The sequence below is a fragment of the Mastigoproctus giganteus genome, chromosome 1, assembly GCF_048544385.1.
Source record: "Mastigoproctus giganteus isolate SK-2022 chromosome 1, ASM4854438v1, whole genome shotgun sequence".
NCBI lineage: Eukaryota > Metazoa > Arthropoda > Arachnida > Uropygi > Thelyphonidae > Mastigoproctus > Mastigoproctus giganteus.
This window is the reverse complement of record NC_143575.1, coordinates 177,680,897-177,698,909: the sequence shown is the minus strand read 5'-3', so window position 1 is coordinate 177,698,909 and position 18,013 is coordinate 177,680,897. Positions and strand designations below refer to the sequence as shown.

General features: G+C 36.1%; 1 protein-coding gene across 1 annotated transcript in view; it reads right to left on the bottom strand.

Moving 5' to 3' along the window:
• LOC150091323 (proto-oncogene tyrosine-protein kinase ROS-like) overlaps nt 1-18,013 on the bottom strand; it is a 712,204-nt gene that overhangs the window by 163,487 nt on the left and 530,704 nt on the right. Inside the window, exons 27-28 of the mRNA XM_090389969.1 lie at nt 17,186-17,424; nt 3,204-3,380 (exon numbers count right to left, since the gene is read on the bottom strand). Of these exons, the coding sequence (XP_090246095.1) occupies nt 3,204-3,380; nt 17,186-17,424 (416 nt within the window). The remainder of the gene's footprint in view (nt 1-3,203; nt 3,381-17,185; nt 17,425-18,013) is intronic.

The window sequence follows — 18,013 nt, the reverse complement described above, 5'->3', positions numbered from 1 at the left end:
AAAAATGTTACTACATATGACAGCATTTTGGGTCATTTTTTTTTTTTTTTTTTTTTTTTGGTAGTTGTTGGCGCATCGGCTTCTGTGGCCATAGTGCACCTCCCAAGGTTTTTGCAGTACTTTGATCCAAGCCCGAGGAGGATTCGAACCCATGATCTTTGGGTTGCCAGGCAGGCACTTTACCCACCTGGCTAGCCCGGTCGGCTTTTGGTTCATAGTTTCATTTATTTTAATGGACATCTGTATATGCAATTGCTTATTTTTTAGTGCATATTATCCAACATCTATCAATAACCACCCTATCAATAATCTATCTATCAATAACTGTACTATCGGTTCTAATACCTCTCATTTGGGGGTTTCATGAAAAAAAGAAAAAAAAAATTGGGATATATGGTAACTAATTTTCAACGTAGTCTGCTTTGGAGTCAAGGTACCTTTTCTACTAATGCTGCAATGCACTACTTCCAGGTGTGAAGAAAGTTTGTCTTTGGCTTCCAGGAATACATCTATTGAAGCAATAATGTCACTGTCAGTGGGAAAATGGATGAAAGTCAGGTATTTTTCAAATTAGGAAATAGGTGAAAGTCTGTGGTGCTAGATCTGGTGAACCAGGGGATGATCTAAGATTTCAAAAATGCACTCATATAGTACAGCCATGGCAACGACAGACTCCTCTGCTAAGTTTTCCATGCCATTTGTCTTTCATGTTTTCACAGAAATGAAAGAAAGTCTGTGTAACAAGCCCCTGTGGCTGACTGGCTTTTCTGAAGGTAATTCGCTAGCAACACAATCAGCATCCCAAAAAATCGATGCCATCACCTTGCCAGAAGAAGGAATTGATTTGGCTTTCTTTGGAGGGGAGAAGAGCTGTTTCCATTCTTTGGACTGCTCCTATAGCTGAAAGTAATGGACCTAAATCTCATCCACAGTCACAAACCTTGCAAGGAAATTTGCTGGATCTGCTTGAAAATGAAACAAATGTTCACTTGAATTGACAACCCTTGTGCATTTTTAATCTGCTGTCATGATGACTCTTTTTAAATCAAGAACTTCTCTTATTATGTGGTAATCATCTCACCTGAACATGAGTACCACATAATAAGAACCTCTCTTATTATGTGGTTCTCATGTTCAGGTGAGATGTCCAAGACACTGCTAATGTACTGCGCTGTCACTTGCTATTCACTCAACACCAGATCATGAACACTGTGAACTGCCCATTCTTAACTATGGAATAGGAAGGGGCATCTTTCCCTAATGTTGTAACCATATCCTCATGAATTTCCTTTGGCATTAGTACCTTTTTTTCCAAATATTGGGTGACTGTATGGTGAGTGATTTTGTCCATCTTTTCTCATTCACACAGCTTTTTTTAAGTCAGGACCTGTAATTAAAAAAGATGTTACTGAAACTGCACGAAATTTGGTGGGTTATTATTTGAAATGTTATACATTAAGTATGTAAATTTAAACACTGTATCACTACCCTTTCATATTCAGGCCATGAACTCTTCAAATCCCCCCACCCATATAGCCCTATCAATTCCCAGTGCCATTTACATATTTTAAAATGAAAAATTCTCTATCAATCCATTTCTATTTATCATACAGTCATCTAGCTGCCAAGCAAAAAATCTGGGAAAACACACAGAACAATGAGAATTTTGCCAGATTTATGTAATTTGTACCTTAAAATAAAATAGAAATATTTATAAACAAGAAAATATGGTTCAATATATCATAAAAATAATTATTATAGTTTGCATTAATAATATAATAATTAATATAATTAACTTAAATATATAGGTCAGCAATAATTATGCAATATGGGAATAAAGCAAATCAGGAGCCAACAGTCAATCATATTTTATTGAAGTTCTTTCTTCCCTAACCTATTTTGATCAATAAATATTAAGTTTCCACTACATAACAGCATTAGTTTTTACATTCAGACAGTTTCAATCCAACTGACCAATTAACATTGAGACCGGTAACATTCTAAATATATTTAAATTAATGTAGTGTGTTAAAACTATGTACCAGGAAAATAAATTTTTCAAGAAAATATGTTTTATTGTGATTGATAGTAGATTAAAAATTACAAAATCTTTTAAACAAATTATAAATTTTAATCAATATAATTTGAGAACTCAATACTGGTGTGGGAGAGCTGAGGCATGGTCAATTATAATAATTTTGAATAATGATTCCTGAACAGCAAACAAAAAGTCTAATAATTTTTCTTTCAATTTCTGAGGTCTGCTCTTGAATTACAAACATCAGAAAAAACTATGATCACCATAACAAGATTTCTTAAGCCACCCATCATTCCCACTTTTCTCAACTCTTCCAAAATGAAATTTTCAAGCAAAGGAAACTGATTAAACAATAAGTTTTCTTCCATTTGAAATTCTATATCAGCAGCATTTTTATACATATTGTACTTCCTCCCAATTCTAGCACAACTTTTAAAAGCATCCCTTCCCTAAATTTGAATTTATTGAAGGGTCAGACCAAAAGTTGTTTTATAAATATCAAATATTTCATATTTAAATCATGTAATTTCTTTACCCTTAATCTGCAATAAATAAAAATTTTGCAAATATTTAAGGGAAGAAATTTTTCTCTATTATGCAATTTTTGAAACATTTAATTTTCAGTAATTGTTCATTAAATTACATTCCAAACACAAAAGTATGCTTCATTAATTGGCAACTGAAAAAAATTTACAACATTTTTTATTGAGATTTCTCCATCATATTGATTTTTCTTCTGGAAGAAAAACCGACTGCAATACTTTGAAAATTTTTAATTCTTGATCAATAGCTTGGTATAAAGTTAACAAGTTTACACCAAGCCATTTTGAACATGTCAATAACTTGTTAAATGTTACAACTTCTAAAGAAGAAAATTCTTAGAATTACAAAGTTCAATGAACTAATAATGCAAATAACATCATATCTTGAGCAAAAACAATGGAAATTGCAAAGGTGATTGTCATACTGAACAAAGAGATCTTTTACATCCATGTGGAATTCAGCCTTTTTTAGGAGTTTGTGTACAGAACAGGTTAACGTGTCTCTTGTTACTAAATATTAATAATAATATATATTCATATACAATACGCCAATAATTACTAAACAAAAAGTTGGTCAGTAATTTTTTTGAACTTCTAATTACAGTTTAATTTTTTATTCTTACCTCTGTGAACTCCAGGTTGTGTTGCCTAATATTATTAGCAGCAGGAGATTCCCACGAAAGAGTTAATGATGAAGATGTAGAATCCAAAAATGTTATGTTATTGGGAACACTAAAAGTTTTTGCAGAAACTTCTGTACTGTCAGTGTGCTTTTCACCATCAGATGAATATGCTCGTACCTAATGAAAAATGACCAATCAGAAACTACTGGAAGTGAGTTATACCAATGCAATTTTTAAAATTTATATAAGTTAAATCAAGGCATAATTAGAAGACAAATTTCTTTAAAGGTTATTTCCTATTCTATGTAATCTGAGTAATTATAAATTTACTATCAAAATATTCTTTATTTCAAATAACAAAAGACAGAGACAGCTATAAATTTGGATATCCTAAAATGCCTTCACTCTTATAAGATCAGGGAAAAAACTCCAATTGAGAAGTGTTACTTCAAGCCTGTAAAGTACTGGGAATAAAGAAAATTTTAGTGTTAGTATTAATAGAAGAAAACGATCCAAAACTTATACATCATTATTTCCCCCACAAAAGCCAACACTTCCCATTCATATGTTCATCATTTTTAACAGTTTGTCTAATTTCTCGGTGGAACTGTTCAAATAGCCCACTTCCACAACACCAGATGGGTGTTTCTTCCAACAATCAACCACCTGCTGGATGAATGAATATTTCCACACATTTACCCTGCAACCATCCTTCCTATGTTTAAATACATACCCCACCCTGTGTAAGCTGAGCAAGAGGAACAATTCGATCAGAACAATTCCACTGACTTAGTTAATTTATTTAAAGCCTTAAATACTTCAATCAGATTCCTAGTCTCTAGACACTGCAGTTTGCAGACCTGAAGCCTTTCCTGGTAAGAGTACCTACCTTTTGTTGCCTCACTAATCTCATTGGTCTTTTCTGCACCCATTCCAACAGATCCATGTCCTTCCTAAAATGAGGGCTCCAGACCTGTGTGCAGTAATGATGTGACCTGACCATTGGCTTATAAAATGGGATAATCATTTTCTTATCCCTGTTGGAAAAATTCCCATATATCATTGACAAAACTCCATGAGCTGTACTGGCAGCCTATTTGCACTGCTTAGAGAACTTCATATCTGACACTTACCCCTCACATCTTTTTCATTCTCCACTACCCTGAGTGTGGTATATCACACAGTTAGTATGTTAATCTGGGATTACTGCTCCTCATATGAAGCAACTTATATTTGTCAATATTAAACTTCAATTGTCACTTCTCACCCTATCCACCTAATTTGTCTAGATCTTGTTGCAGTAGAATAGCCTTGATTACTGTGATCATCCACCCTGCCAACCTTTGTATCTGCCAGTACATCAAATTTGAAGTACTGGTTAAGTACTGGCTCCTAGAATTAGTGTACATTCAAGTACATATGCAGCTGATTTTTCTCTTAGTAACACTAACACAGATCATGTATTTGTTTATCTTATGAAGGCCCCCAGCAAGTCTCAGAATCCCCAACACCTTTCTTTCCAGGCTGCTGCATGTTCCAATAAAGCAGTACAAGAATCACTTTCACCTCTGTATGCAGCTACTGTTAATCTATTAGTCTGTGTACCCCCCAACCAGGTTAGCAGATTTCTGACCTGCAACCTACCTAGTATTGCCTTGATAGCATCAGTAAATATTCTTGAGCTCCTTCTATTTAAGAGTATCCCATCCCTGTAGAAACAGTTTTCCTTATTAACGAGCATAGAACCTGCTGAGAAAAATTCTACTGCATGAGTCTTGCAGTCTCTCCAGGGCCGAACTAATTTACATGAATCTCATCATGTACTCCCCTCCCCCTATTTATAGACAGAATCCTGGCAGAATTGCAGACACTAAATTTAATTCTAACTAACCACTTTTCTGAATACTGCTTTACACTTGTTAACTGATCAGATCTCCCACTCTTAATATCATTAGTACCAATGGGTATAAAAGATTCATCTTTTGTACCCTGAAAAGATGATAGCTGCTTGCTCTACAATGCCATAAACTTTTCAGGGTACAAAAGATGAATCTTTTATACCCATTGGTACTAATGATATTAAGAGTGGGAGATCTGATTAGTTAACAAGTGTAAAGCAGTATTCAGAAAAGTGGTTAGTTAGGATTAAATTTAGTGTCTGCAATTCTGCCAGGATTCTGTCTATAAATAGGGGGAGGGGAGTACATGATGAGAGTCATGTAAATTAGTTCGGCCCTGGAGAGACTGCAAGACTCATGCAGTAGAATTTTTCTCAGCAAGTTCTATGCTCGTTAACAAGGAAGACTGTTTCTACAGGGATGGGATACTCTTAAATAGAAGGAGCTCAAGAATATTTACTGATGCTATCAAGGCAATACTAGGCAGGTTGCAGGTCATAAATCTGCTAAACTGGTGGGGGGGTACACAGACTAATAGAGTAAACATAAGCCCATGCTGAAGAATGGGCTTATGTTTTGGGGTGGGCAGCTGAGCACTTTATGGGTCTCTTGCTGTTAATCCTTCATGGGTATCAACTTTGTTCTTCAAGGCCTCATATAATCCACAAAATACCAAATTTGTTCTTAATCTCCACCCCAGTCTCTGTGCAACAAACACATGCAAAGGCATCCCCTATAGCTGTGTAATATCCTGCTAAAGACAGCTTCACAAAGAGGGCACATGTAACTTAGTCCTGATTCATAGGAGAACTACCTTGAAAGTTCTCCCTTGAACCAAAGCATTAACACTACTTTGAGCCCTTTGCTTTGCTCCTCTAGATTATGTTACACACTTCATGATAAACTTATATTATAAAAACATTTCTATTTCTCTAAATTTATACTTTTAACAAAAATATTTCTATTTCTCTAAATTTATACTTTTAACAAAAACACTTCTGATTCTGATTAAGTAAAAATTAAGTAAAAATCCTCCAAGTAGCATTTATATCAATATTATAATAATGGTGGCAGAATTTGAACATTCTTACATCAATACAACACAAGGAGAAGTCAACTTTGGTTTTTACACAACTTCGAAGGCCAAGTAATGAAAAAATTCACTAACGTAATCAGAGTGAGACATAAATAACAACCACCTTATTAAATTTAAATCAAAAGTCACAAAAAACTAATCTTTAAGCAATAAAGAAAGTTCCACTAAGTGGTTCCCAAAAAAAGTATTGCACTCCAGTATAGCCCCAACAGCAGATGTCAAATCGTGGAGAAAACTCCAATTCAGAACTGTTATTGCAAACAGTAAGGTACTGGGAATGAAGAAATTTTTCATGTCATCCTCAGATTAGTGGGTTAGTTAAAAGACTGAATAAACTACAAAGGATATCTCAGTGAAAGTGGTGAATAGGAATGTGAAGTTTTGGGATAAATGTTCATGTAACATGATAACACCTGTGTACAATTTTCTTATGCATAGTGATAAACTTTGAGGGATAAACTTTTTTTTTTTTAGGCATGTTTCCATATGCACAAGGCACCTATTGTATTTACCATGTCCATCCATCCATCCATCCATATGTAACAAATGAAATCCCAGTCACTGGTGTATTTAGATCAGTTGGGTTCGGTTCTAAGGTGTTGTGGTCCTCTGTGACAGTACAGTGAGTTCATTGCTTGTCATTGTTGTCATAGGGTTTTAATGCATAAGCATTATGCATTTTCACAGGAAAATTTGCATGTTGCTATGGGATGAAAAATCCAGACCTCATGGAGGGACCCTACTCCCTCCAACCTATGATGGGACCTCAACACAGACCTCCCCAAACTAGTGACAAGTGGCAAAACCACTATACTGCCATGGAGGGCTTTTACCACTTGTCACTCATTTTTGGGAGAATCTGGATTTGAATTCTGTTGATGACTGGTTCAATTTTGAGAGATCTCTTCAGCTGTGATGGTAGTTAGCTGATCTCAGATAGAGGAAGTAGAGTTTTCCCTGTGACTTAATCTGGGTTTTTTCAGCCCAAACATACACAGCACACAATAGAGCAATATGGTCTGCTGCTAAAAACCAATACAATACAAAATTTGTATAACAACAACTGAGACACTGTGGGATTTTGGGTCTATAAACCCCCCCCCCAAACTATCTATAGCCATACAATAATAAATATAAGTCCACTCATTTATTTATTATATATTTCTTAAATTATGTACATGTTACAATAACAATCCACATTTGCTATGATTAACAAACTAGGGACTTTGTTAAGATTACTTTAAGACGGTGTGACATTGTAATTGTTGTAAATAGTACAAAATGTTATACTATATTCATTTATTTTTGTATTCGTTTTTTTGAGTATAAGGATGTATTAATAAAATGATGTATTAATAAAGTACTAAAAAAATGATTGCTGTGCTACTAATGAAAAACAGAGTGGCCACTGTTTCATAGCGTTTTAAGCATATCAGCACCGTATACTATATTACACCATTATGTATTATATGTGTAAAAGTGTGTATGTACATGTTATAGATGTGGCAACTGATTATTTAGCTAACAAAAAGTGAAGCAGAAGATGCGTTGCAAATGAGTAGCATAAGTTTGGTGCAGTATACAGGCAGCCCTTGTTTTGCGCTGGTCCGATTTGTGCCGATTCGCAATAGCGCAGATCACTAACCACAATGCCATTTTTATTTTTATTTATTTATTTTTGCAATTTTTTTTTTTTTTGCAATTGTTTTATAAGTTGAAAGTTTAAAATCGTCAGACAAAATTTATCGGCATCATACTGTGCTATGTATCGTGCACTGTTCACGTGATTTAGGACAATCTGAGCCAACCAGCAATTAGCGCATTCGTATCAGAGACGAGAAAGATTCGCACCCTCAAAGTAAACACTCAGGGATGTGGGTAGTAAAGGTCCATGCAGTGAAGCATTCAGTTGGTTGTTGTTTATGCTATTTACACGTGTTTGGAATTTATTATGCTAACATTTTTTTATTAATTGTCCTTCATTCGTATCAGAGACGAGAAAGATTCCCACCCTCAAAGTAAACACTCAGGGATGTGGGTAGTAAAGGTCCATGCAGTGAAGCATTCAGTTGGTTGTTGTTTATGCTATTTACACGTGTTCGGAATTTATTATGCTAACATTTCTTTATTAATTGTCCTATTAATAAATCATGTTATAAAGTTTTTAATTTAATAGAATAAAGCCACGCCATGTCTGTTAAAAGTAATTAATTGAATCCTAGTGCAATATTCGGAGGATAGAAACTGATGAAAGCCGCCCTAATGTGTGTGTGTGTGTGGGGCTATGAATATGCCTCCATCGACTATTACTACAACTATGAAGAATGCTAATAAAATAAAACAATCGATGCAAAGTGGTAGGTAAAATTTTTCGGTGCTCGGAACCTAACCCTGTGATTTCCGATTGACTCCATTATACAAAGGGTTCCATTTGTGCCTTTCCCCCCAGGAACCTAACCCTGACGTAAATCGAGGGCTACCTGTATATTAATTGTTTTGGTTTTTGCGGTGATATGGTTTGAAGTAATATCGTATTAAACATTATTTATAAGTATTTTATTAAATATAACATAAATATATTTTTTTTATCTAGATAGTATGAATCAGAGCTGTATTACTCAATATGTTCTACGTTGGTAATAATATTAGTAAATTGATAAGAGGAGTTTACCTCAATATAGTACGTGGAACACTTCCGTATGATACCCTCCAGAAATTAAAACGGAAAAAACGAAAAAATCGACAACTTACCGGTACATTAAAGTAAAATATAAAATATAAATAATTAAAGTGAAATATAAATAATTAAATAATCAATTTAACACAATTCAAAATCAATTCAAAACAATTAAAATTCAAATTAACGCAATTAAAAGAATCTAACGAAAAATATTCAAAACGATTTTCCTTCCTGAAGCTGACAATGCTTTTCGACCGACTGTCGTGATCACAGGAATGAAAATTATCGAATCAGGCTAAACCTGCACCTTAAATAGTGATTATGTGTCTTCGCGCATGCGCGTAAAGGTCCACGCATCGGAGATCAAATATGGCCGCCGAACATTAACAGAATTCTCGTGTAATTTAATTTCAACGGTTTCTGCAATTAATAGTCGCGTATAATTACGTTGAACGTTAAGTATTTTGGCCTCGTTAAATAAAAAAGTATGTTTTTCGTTAATGGCATGAAAGGCTAATTCTGACGCTGCTGAACGAGAAGCACGAACAGAGGCTTCGTGTTGATTTACACGGATATTAAGAGAAAACCGCGTGGAACCCTGATAAGACGAGTCGCAATCACCGCAAGAAATGTTGTATACTAGATCATTAATTTGTGTTGCGAACGCCGAAAGAACCGAGCGATTGTTCAGTATAGTGTGTAACTTCCGTATAGGCCTAGCTATAATTTTAAATTCGGTATCTTTAAAGAATCTGTTAAGCTGTTTGTGCCACTGTTCAACATATGGGACAGAAATAAAGTATTTTTTGATATTACTATTGTTGATTGGTGCAGTATTTTGTATCCTATCCTTAGCTTGTACCCTAATTCGATTTATTGTGTTAATGGGATAACCCCTGTTCAAGAATCTGCTAGTTAATATTTGTATTTCTGAGTCTAAAGCAGAATCCGTCGTTGAATATTTATAGGCATTTAGAAATTGATTAAAGATAATCGATCTTTTGTAGGTGAACGGGTGGTAGCTATTATAATGTAGAAGCATACCAGTGTTTGTGGGTTTTCGATAGATGCTAAATTGTATTTTGTTCGAGTCCCGGGTAAGCGTGAAATTTAGAAAGTTTAATGACTTAGTATCCGTATCTTCCCTTTCCAATGTAAATTTGAGTCTAGAATGAATATTGTTGAACGAATGTAAAATATCTTGGATAGTACTACTATCGGTAATAACTAGAACATCGTCTAAATACCTCCCATAGTATGTGATACGGGGACGAAAAGGTGTCAAATATATCTGCTCAATCGTTGAGAGATAGATCTCTGACATTAAGCCACTCAGGCTCAAACCCATTGGTAATCCAAAAATTTGTTTGTACACCTTGTCTCGAAAGGTGATGTAGTTAGCCTCAACTAATAGTTTAATTAAGTGAAAAATCTCCTTTATAGGCAGCTTCGTATAATTAATCGGTGTCGAGTTTTTATTTAACATATCCCAAATAATATCTAATGTGTATTCAACGTTTACATTCGTATATAATGATGTAACATCTAATGAGAATAAATTGTCATTGTCGCCGAGTTTACAGTCTTTAAGATTATTAAATAATGTATCGTAATTCTTAATCCCAAATTGTATAACCTGTCTAAAAGGTTTTATAATGTTATATACATGTGTGGCTAAGACTGAAAATGCCGAGTTCCTGTAGGAAACAATAGGTCGAATCGGAAATCCAGGCTTGTGTAATTTTACCTGACCAAAAAGTGCAGGAATATTGTATGTTCTGGACTTCAATTCCTTCAACTGAACCATAGTAATGTAGTCGTTTTTACGATATGTGGTTAACGTTTTATTGTATTGATTTACCAAATTGGTAAACAGTGTCGGGTCCACTTCACAATAAGTGGAGCTATACCCATATGTTGAACAGTGGCACAAACAGCTTAACAGATTCTTTAAAGATACCGAATTTAAAATTATAGCTAGGCCTATACGGAAGTTACACACTATACTGAACAATCGCTCGGTTCTTTCGGCGTTCGCAACACAAATTAATGATCTAGTATACAACATTTCTTGCGGTGATTGCGACTCGTCTTATCAGGGTTCCACGCGGTTTTCTCTTAATATCCGTGTAAATCAACACGAAGCCTCTGTTCGTGCTTCTCGTTCAGCAGCGTCAGAATTAGCCTTTCATGCCATTAACGAAAAACATACTTTTTTATTTAACGAGGCCAAAATACTTAACGTTCAACGTAATTATACACGACTATTAATTGCAGAAACCGTTGAAATTAAATTACACGAGAATTCTGTTAATGTTCGGCGGCCATATTTGATCTCCGATGCGTGGACCTTTACGCGCATGCGCGAAGACACATAATCACTATTTAAGGTGCAGGTTTAGCCTGATTCGATAATTTTCATTCCTGTGATCACGACAGTCGGTCGAAAAGCATTGTCAGCTTCAGGAAGGAAAATCGTTTTGAATATTTTTCGTTAGATTCTTTTAATTGCGTTAATTTGAATTTTAATTGTTTTGAATTGATTTTGAATTGTGTTAAATTGATTATTTAATTATTTATATTTCACTTTAATTATTTATATTTTATATTTTACTTTAATGTACCGGTAAGTTGTCGATTTTTTCGTTTTTTCCGTTTTAATTTCTGGAGGGTATCATACGGAAGTGTTCCACGTACTATATTGAGGTAAATTCCTCTTATCAATTTACTAATATTTTTTTTATCTATATCAAATCTAATGGTAACCCATAATTGGGTAAGGACCCAGAGGTTGGGAATCACTAAAAGGCAAAGTCAGTTCAACATCAAATATTTAGAGAATGTTCAAACACTGCTCTGATCTTTCAGGATTTCAGAACTTATTTTGAACATTCTTCAAGATCTCTGTGCCAAATTTTATGTTGATAAGTCATCCCATATCCTCTGTGCACTTGTCTCCCCCCATAAATCTACAAAAGTCTAATTTCATGGCAATCCCCTATGTGCAGTGATGAAGTTTTGCAAATACTTCTGGAGTTGAGTAGTTTTTACCTCTCAAGGTACATTATTTATTAACTGAAATTGGCACTGTAATACAATGTGCACATTACATAACATGTTTTTCTTATATGATCATGGCCCTTCTTTCTCACACACAGATATACAAACATATTTTTAAATTCTAGTTTTGTTTTCAACAAAAAATTCTGGAATCTTTTGTAAGATCAAAAATAACAAAAAAAAAAAGTTATAACATGTGTCCAGTTCTGAGCATTTAATTATGAGCATTTAATTTTTCTAGCAGCTGTTTTAATTAAAAAAAAAAAACTGCCTATGGAATTTTTGAATGACAAAAAAAAAATAAATAATAATAATGAACAATAAGCAGACACATAACTAGAAAAATGTTTTCACCCTAACTGTGCATCTGTTAATTCTTATTTATTCTTTAAAATTATTTTTAATTATGCCCTTATTATATCCTTATTATAAAAAAATGAATTATAAGCACCATCTCAGAAAAGAAAACAAAGTTAATTTTATTATTCATTAATAACTTTATGAACACAAATCTTCTTTATAATAAATCATCATCATATAATCAAAGGGATGGAAGTCTGGTGGAACAGACTTCCATCCCTTGTCATGGAAGTTGATAGTCTAAATAAGTTTAAGGCTCAGCTGGACAGGTATTTCGAACGAACAGAGGGGTGAAGTGGAAGTGGTTATTTTTTATTTATTTATTTTTTTTTTTATTTTTTATTTTTTTTGGCTGATGCTGCATAAGCTTGCTTTCTTGCATCAAATGCCTCTACTAATGCTAATAATGCTAATAACAAACATAGCAGTTATTACCTACCTAGTATCACACAGTGTAAGTGCTGAGGCAGTAATCTGCTGCTTTCTTTATATCATAAGTCATATACACAAGGTAAAATATTCATTAGTTTTTAAAATTAGGAGGGAAAACTGTGACTATCTACAACACTATCTGTAACTACCGCTACCGTTAGTAACTTTCCCGCCATTGTGATACCGTACTAGATATACCGTAGGTTATATACCGTACTAGATAGCGTTAATTGAACTTCGTTAGCAGTTAAATTGTACGTTTAAATAAATACATATAACGACATAGATTACAAACGTAATATAATTAATAACATAACATAATTAATTAATAAATTAATAGAATCATGACTCAGACCAGAGCAGCAAAGCAAAAGGCTCAAGCTAATGGAAGTGCTGTGGCTCAGAGCAGAACTGAGGGGGGCAGTTGTCCTCTGACTCACAGCCTTATAAAATGCACTGTTTGCTTGATGTTTGCAGAGCAATCGGGTACGGGACATGATACTGCCAAGGGGGATGTCTTTGTGTGTGCGCGATGCAAGAAGTGTATCGATATCAGGCAACAACTCGGCGTTCTTGTGGGCCTATATGAGAGCTTGAAGGACAGGGTGGATGCCCTCGAAGAAACTAAATTGAGGGGCCCATCAAGCTCTCAGCTGCCCACATCAACGCCAGAGCTTGCACTTGGGCATCGCGTGACACAGAGACAACCCCTAAGGCAGAATGCGCTGGTTCCGAAGGAACTAGTAGTTGTTGGTGACTCTATTGTCAGGGAAACAGGGAACATGCTTTGTAAAAAAGATAGGTGGAACAGGACCAGGGTATGTCTGCCAGGGGCAAAGGTTGATGACGTTGTAGAGCGAATATCATCTTTTAAGGGCACAAAAGGTGATATAGTTGTACACGTTGGCACTAATGATATTAAGAGTAGGAGACCGGCGGAATTACTTAGCAAGTACAGGTCACTGTTGAAAAAAAGCCGTGAATTAGGGTTGAACTTGAAAGTGTCTGCAATTCTGCCCAGACACGATAGGAGGGAGTATATGATGAGAGCCTTGTCGATCAATTCGGCCCTGGAGGGATTGTGCAAGGCTCAAGGGGTAGAATTTTTTTCAGCCTGGACTGTACTTGTTAACAGGAGAGATTGCTTCTACAGGGATGGGATACACTTAAATAGAAAGGGTGCAAGAATTTTTGCTGATGCTGTCGAGGCAGTGTTAGGTGGGTCGGAAAACTGCTAGTTGGGGGGGATACAAAGACGAATAGATTAACAGTAGCTACTGGCAGAGGTGAAAGAGATTCTTGCACTGCTTCTATTAGAATGAGCAGAAGCCTGAAAAACAAGATGCATGGTATTTCAGAGACTGCTGGGAGCCATTGCGGTACAAGTAAACACATGGGTTGTGTTAGGGTAGCTAAGAATAGAAACAGGTGCAGGTATACTTGCGTGTACACCAATGCTAGGAGTTTAGTAAATAAATTTGATGAATTTGAGGTATTGCTCAAAACATCAAAGGCAGATATTGTTGGGATATCAGAGACGTGGTGTCACACAGATATAAGGGATGCAGAACTGCAATTTGGGGAGTACAACGTCTACAGAAAGGATAGACAGGATAGGAAGGGGGGGGGTTATGCTATTAGTTAAGAAACACATAAAAACCAAGGAAGTGAAGCCAGTCGACATCACTGGACAGTGCAGTGTGGAGTCAGTTTGGTGTGACATAAACATTGGGAGATCAAAATTGAGAGTAGGAGTGTGCTATAGGCCTAATGACTCTGATGAGTATAATAAGGAACTGTACAGGGAAATAGAGTGGGCCAGTAAATCAGAGTGTCTTATAATGGGAGATTTTAATTTCCCAGATATTGACTGGAATTTGGGGGCTGGTTACTCACACACTAGCAGGGCTTTTGTGGATTTATTGGATGATTGTTTTCTACATCAGCATGTTCGGGAGGCAACTAGAGGGAGTAATACTCTTGATTTGATTATCAGCAGTGATTCTTCATGCATTAAGAATCTGCAGATAAATGAACCACTAGGTGGCAGTGATCACAGTGTGCTGAAGTGGGATTTACTCAAAGAGGTAACTACCATTAGGGGTAAAGGGAAGGGTTATTGCTTCCATAAAGGTGACTACAATGGACTGAGACAGTATTTAAATTCTATACAGTGGCACCAACTGATGATGTTACCAACAGCAAATTCAAAATGGGAAGCATTCAAAGAACTTATCTTGGAAGCTACTAGGCTTTACATACCAACTAAGAAATATTGTTCAAGGTTTAGGCCAAAATGGATGTCAGATGAACTAATGAGGCATATGGCAGAGAAGAAAAATGCATGGGATACATACAAATTAACACATGACACAGAAGCCTATGATAGATACAAGTTGATATGCAACCAAGTTACAAAGGAGGTTAGGCAGGCGAAGGCAGGTTACGAGAAATCCTTGGCAAGGGATGCAAAGAAAAACAGCAAAGAGTTCTTTACTTATGTAAACTCTAGAAGGAAGGGGATGAATCAGATTGGTCCACTTGATATTGATGGGTCAAGTGTTGATGATCCTGCTCGGGTAGCTAACAAACTAAATGAATATTTTGCATCGACATTCACACATGAGGAGTTATTCAGCGAGGGGAATGCCAGAGGTGTATTCAAATTTAGCAGTAAGCTACAGAATCTTGAAATAACTGGGAGTAAAGTGGAGGAGAAACTGTTGAAGATAAACACAAGAAAGGCACCCGGGGTGGATGGGATCTATCCAGTTATATTAAAGGAGGCAGCAAAGGAAGTAAGCAAACCCTTAGCCATAATTATGAGAGCTTCCTTGGACTCGGGGGAGGTACCCATAGACTGGAAATGTGCAAATGTGACCCCAATTCACAAAGGAGGATCAAAGGCTGACACAAGTAATTATAGACCTGTGAGCTTAACTTCTGTTCCAGGAAAATTAATGGAGGCACTGGTTAAAGAAGCACTGCAGGATCATTTAGACAAGACTTCAGTTATAGCTCAGACACAGCATGGTTCTGTTAAGGGGAAGTCTTGCCTGACCAACTTGATTGGATACTATGATGCAGTCACAAAAGAACTGGATGCAGGGAATAACTTTGATATTATATACTTGGATCTTAGAAAGGCTTTTGATACTGTTGCACATGGAAGACTGCTACACAAATTGGAGCAGTGTGATATTGGAGGCAAATTGCTGCTATGGATAAAGGGGTGGTTGAGGGGGAGAAGACAGAGAGTGGTAATCAATGGACACTGCTCATCGTGGACTGATGTTATTAGTGGAGTCCCTCAGGGCTCAGTGTTGGGTCCATTATTGTTTTCTGTATTTATAAATGATATTGATGATGGTATATCGGGCTTAATGTCCAAGTTTGCAGACGATACAAAGGTTGGCAGGGTTGTCAAGGACACTACTGACACTATGCTGCTGCAACAGGATCTGGAAAGGTTGAGCAGATGGGCTGAGAGGTGGCAAATGAAGTTTAACATTGACAAATGTAAAGTACTACACATGGGAAACAGCAACCCCAGAGCAACGTATCAACTCTGTGGTACTACACTGACAGTGGTAGAGAATGAAAGGGACTTGGGGGTGGTTGTGCAGGCAGATATGAAGTTCTCTGAGCAGTGCAGACGGGCTGCAAGAGTAGCTCATGGAGTATTGTCAATGATATACAGGAATTTTTCCAGCAGGGATAAGGAGGTGATTATTCCATTGTATAAGGCGATGGTCAGGCCACACCTAGAGTACTGTATACAGGTCTGGAGGCCTCATTTCAAGAAGGATGTAGAGCTGCTGGAACGAGTACAGAGAAGGGCAACAAGATTAGTGAATGGAACAAAGGGGTGCTCTTACGAAGAAAGGCTTAAGTTTTGCAAATTACAGTGTCTGGAGACTAGGCACCAGCGAGGTGATCTGATAGAGGTGTATAAAGCCTTGAATGGTTTAAGCATGCTCAATGCTGATGGGATTCTTCCTCTAGCTCAGAAAAATCACCTGAGAGGGCATAAATTCAAATTGAGGAAAGACAGATGTAGGATAGACGTGCGGAAATTTGCCTTTAGCCAGCGGGTGGTTGGTTGGTGGAACAGACTTCCATCCCTTGTGGTGGAGGTTGATAGCCTAAATAAGTTTAAGGCTCAGCTGGACAGGTATTTTGAACGAACAGAGGGGTGAAGTGGAAGTGGGTTTTTTTTTTTTTTTTTTTTTTTTTTGGCTGATGCTGCATAAGCTTGCTTTCTTGCATCAAATGCCTCTACTAATGCTAATGCTAACAAGGGACGATGATTGCCAGTTATCGGGAAAACACAGAACTTGGTCAGATATTTCTCAAATTTTGTGTTAAAACGAGATAGCATATTTAGCTTAACTGTGAAGCAATGAATGTGAATAATGCAACAAGATAATTAAGTTATATACATGTATATACTTACTACAATAACGTAGCTTTTATCTGAATTAAGTCCAGAAAGTGGCATAATAAACCTGCCATCTGTGGTTAATGGTTGAGGTGTATACAGAGCTGACTGTCCACTTTGGTATTTATCTTCAGTCCACCACCGAATTTCATATAATATGGGATCACCATTGGGAGATAGCGGTGGACCCCAGGATACATCTATCTGTGTTGGGCTAACTGGAATGGCATAAACATCTACAGCAGCTGTTGGAGCTTAAAAACAAATAAAGATTACATGGTGTTAAAAAAACTGTATACACATGTTTTTATATTTATTTACTATTACTTATACTGGATACACACATAAGTTTTTACTAACTATTTTCAACAATATCTCCTGATATTGAAAATATCAGGAGATACTGTTAATGATATTTTATACAAATTAACTATATATATATACAGCCAATCCTCGATTAACGTAAGGGTTGCATGGTTGCATTCCCCGGAGCTCTACGTAAGTCGGATTTTATGTGTGTCAGATTTTATGTAAGCCAGAATTTCCCCCATGCTTGTGCAGCACTCGCAACTGTGCTCGCTGAATTAATTGAATCAAAAAACAAATGTTCAATGAACATGTGAATACAATTATTTATTGTATTTATTCAATTTTTTATCTCATGCACAGAAAAAAATTACAAAAGAGTGCAATTTAAAATATTATAAAATTACAAAAAAAAGAGAGGAGATGGGCATAATTTCAGTAAGTTTTACTTCTCGAGCATTGTTGCCAGAATTGATGTCTTCAGCTGATAAGTACACCGCTTCGGAGGTTGAGGGCTGTGGAGATTTAGAAGGGGTC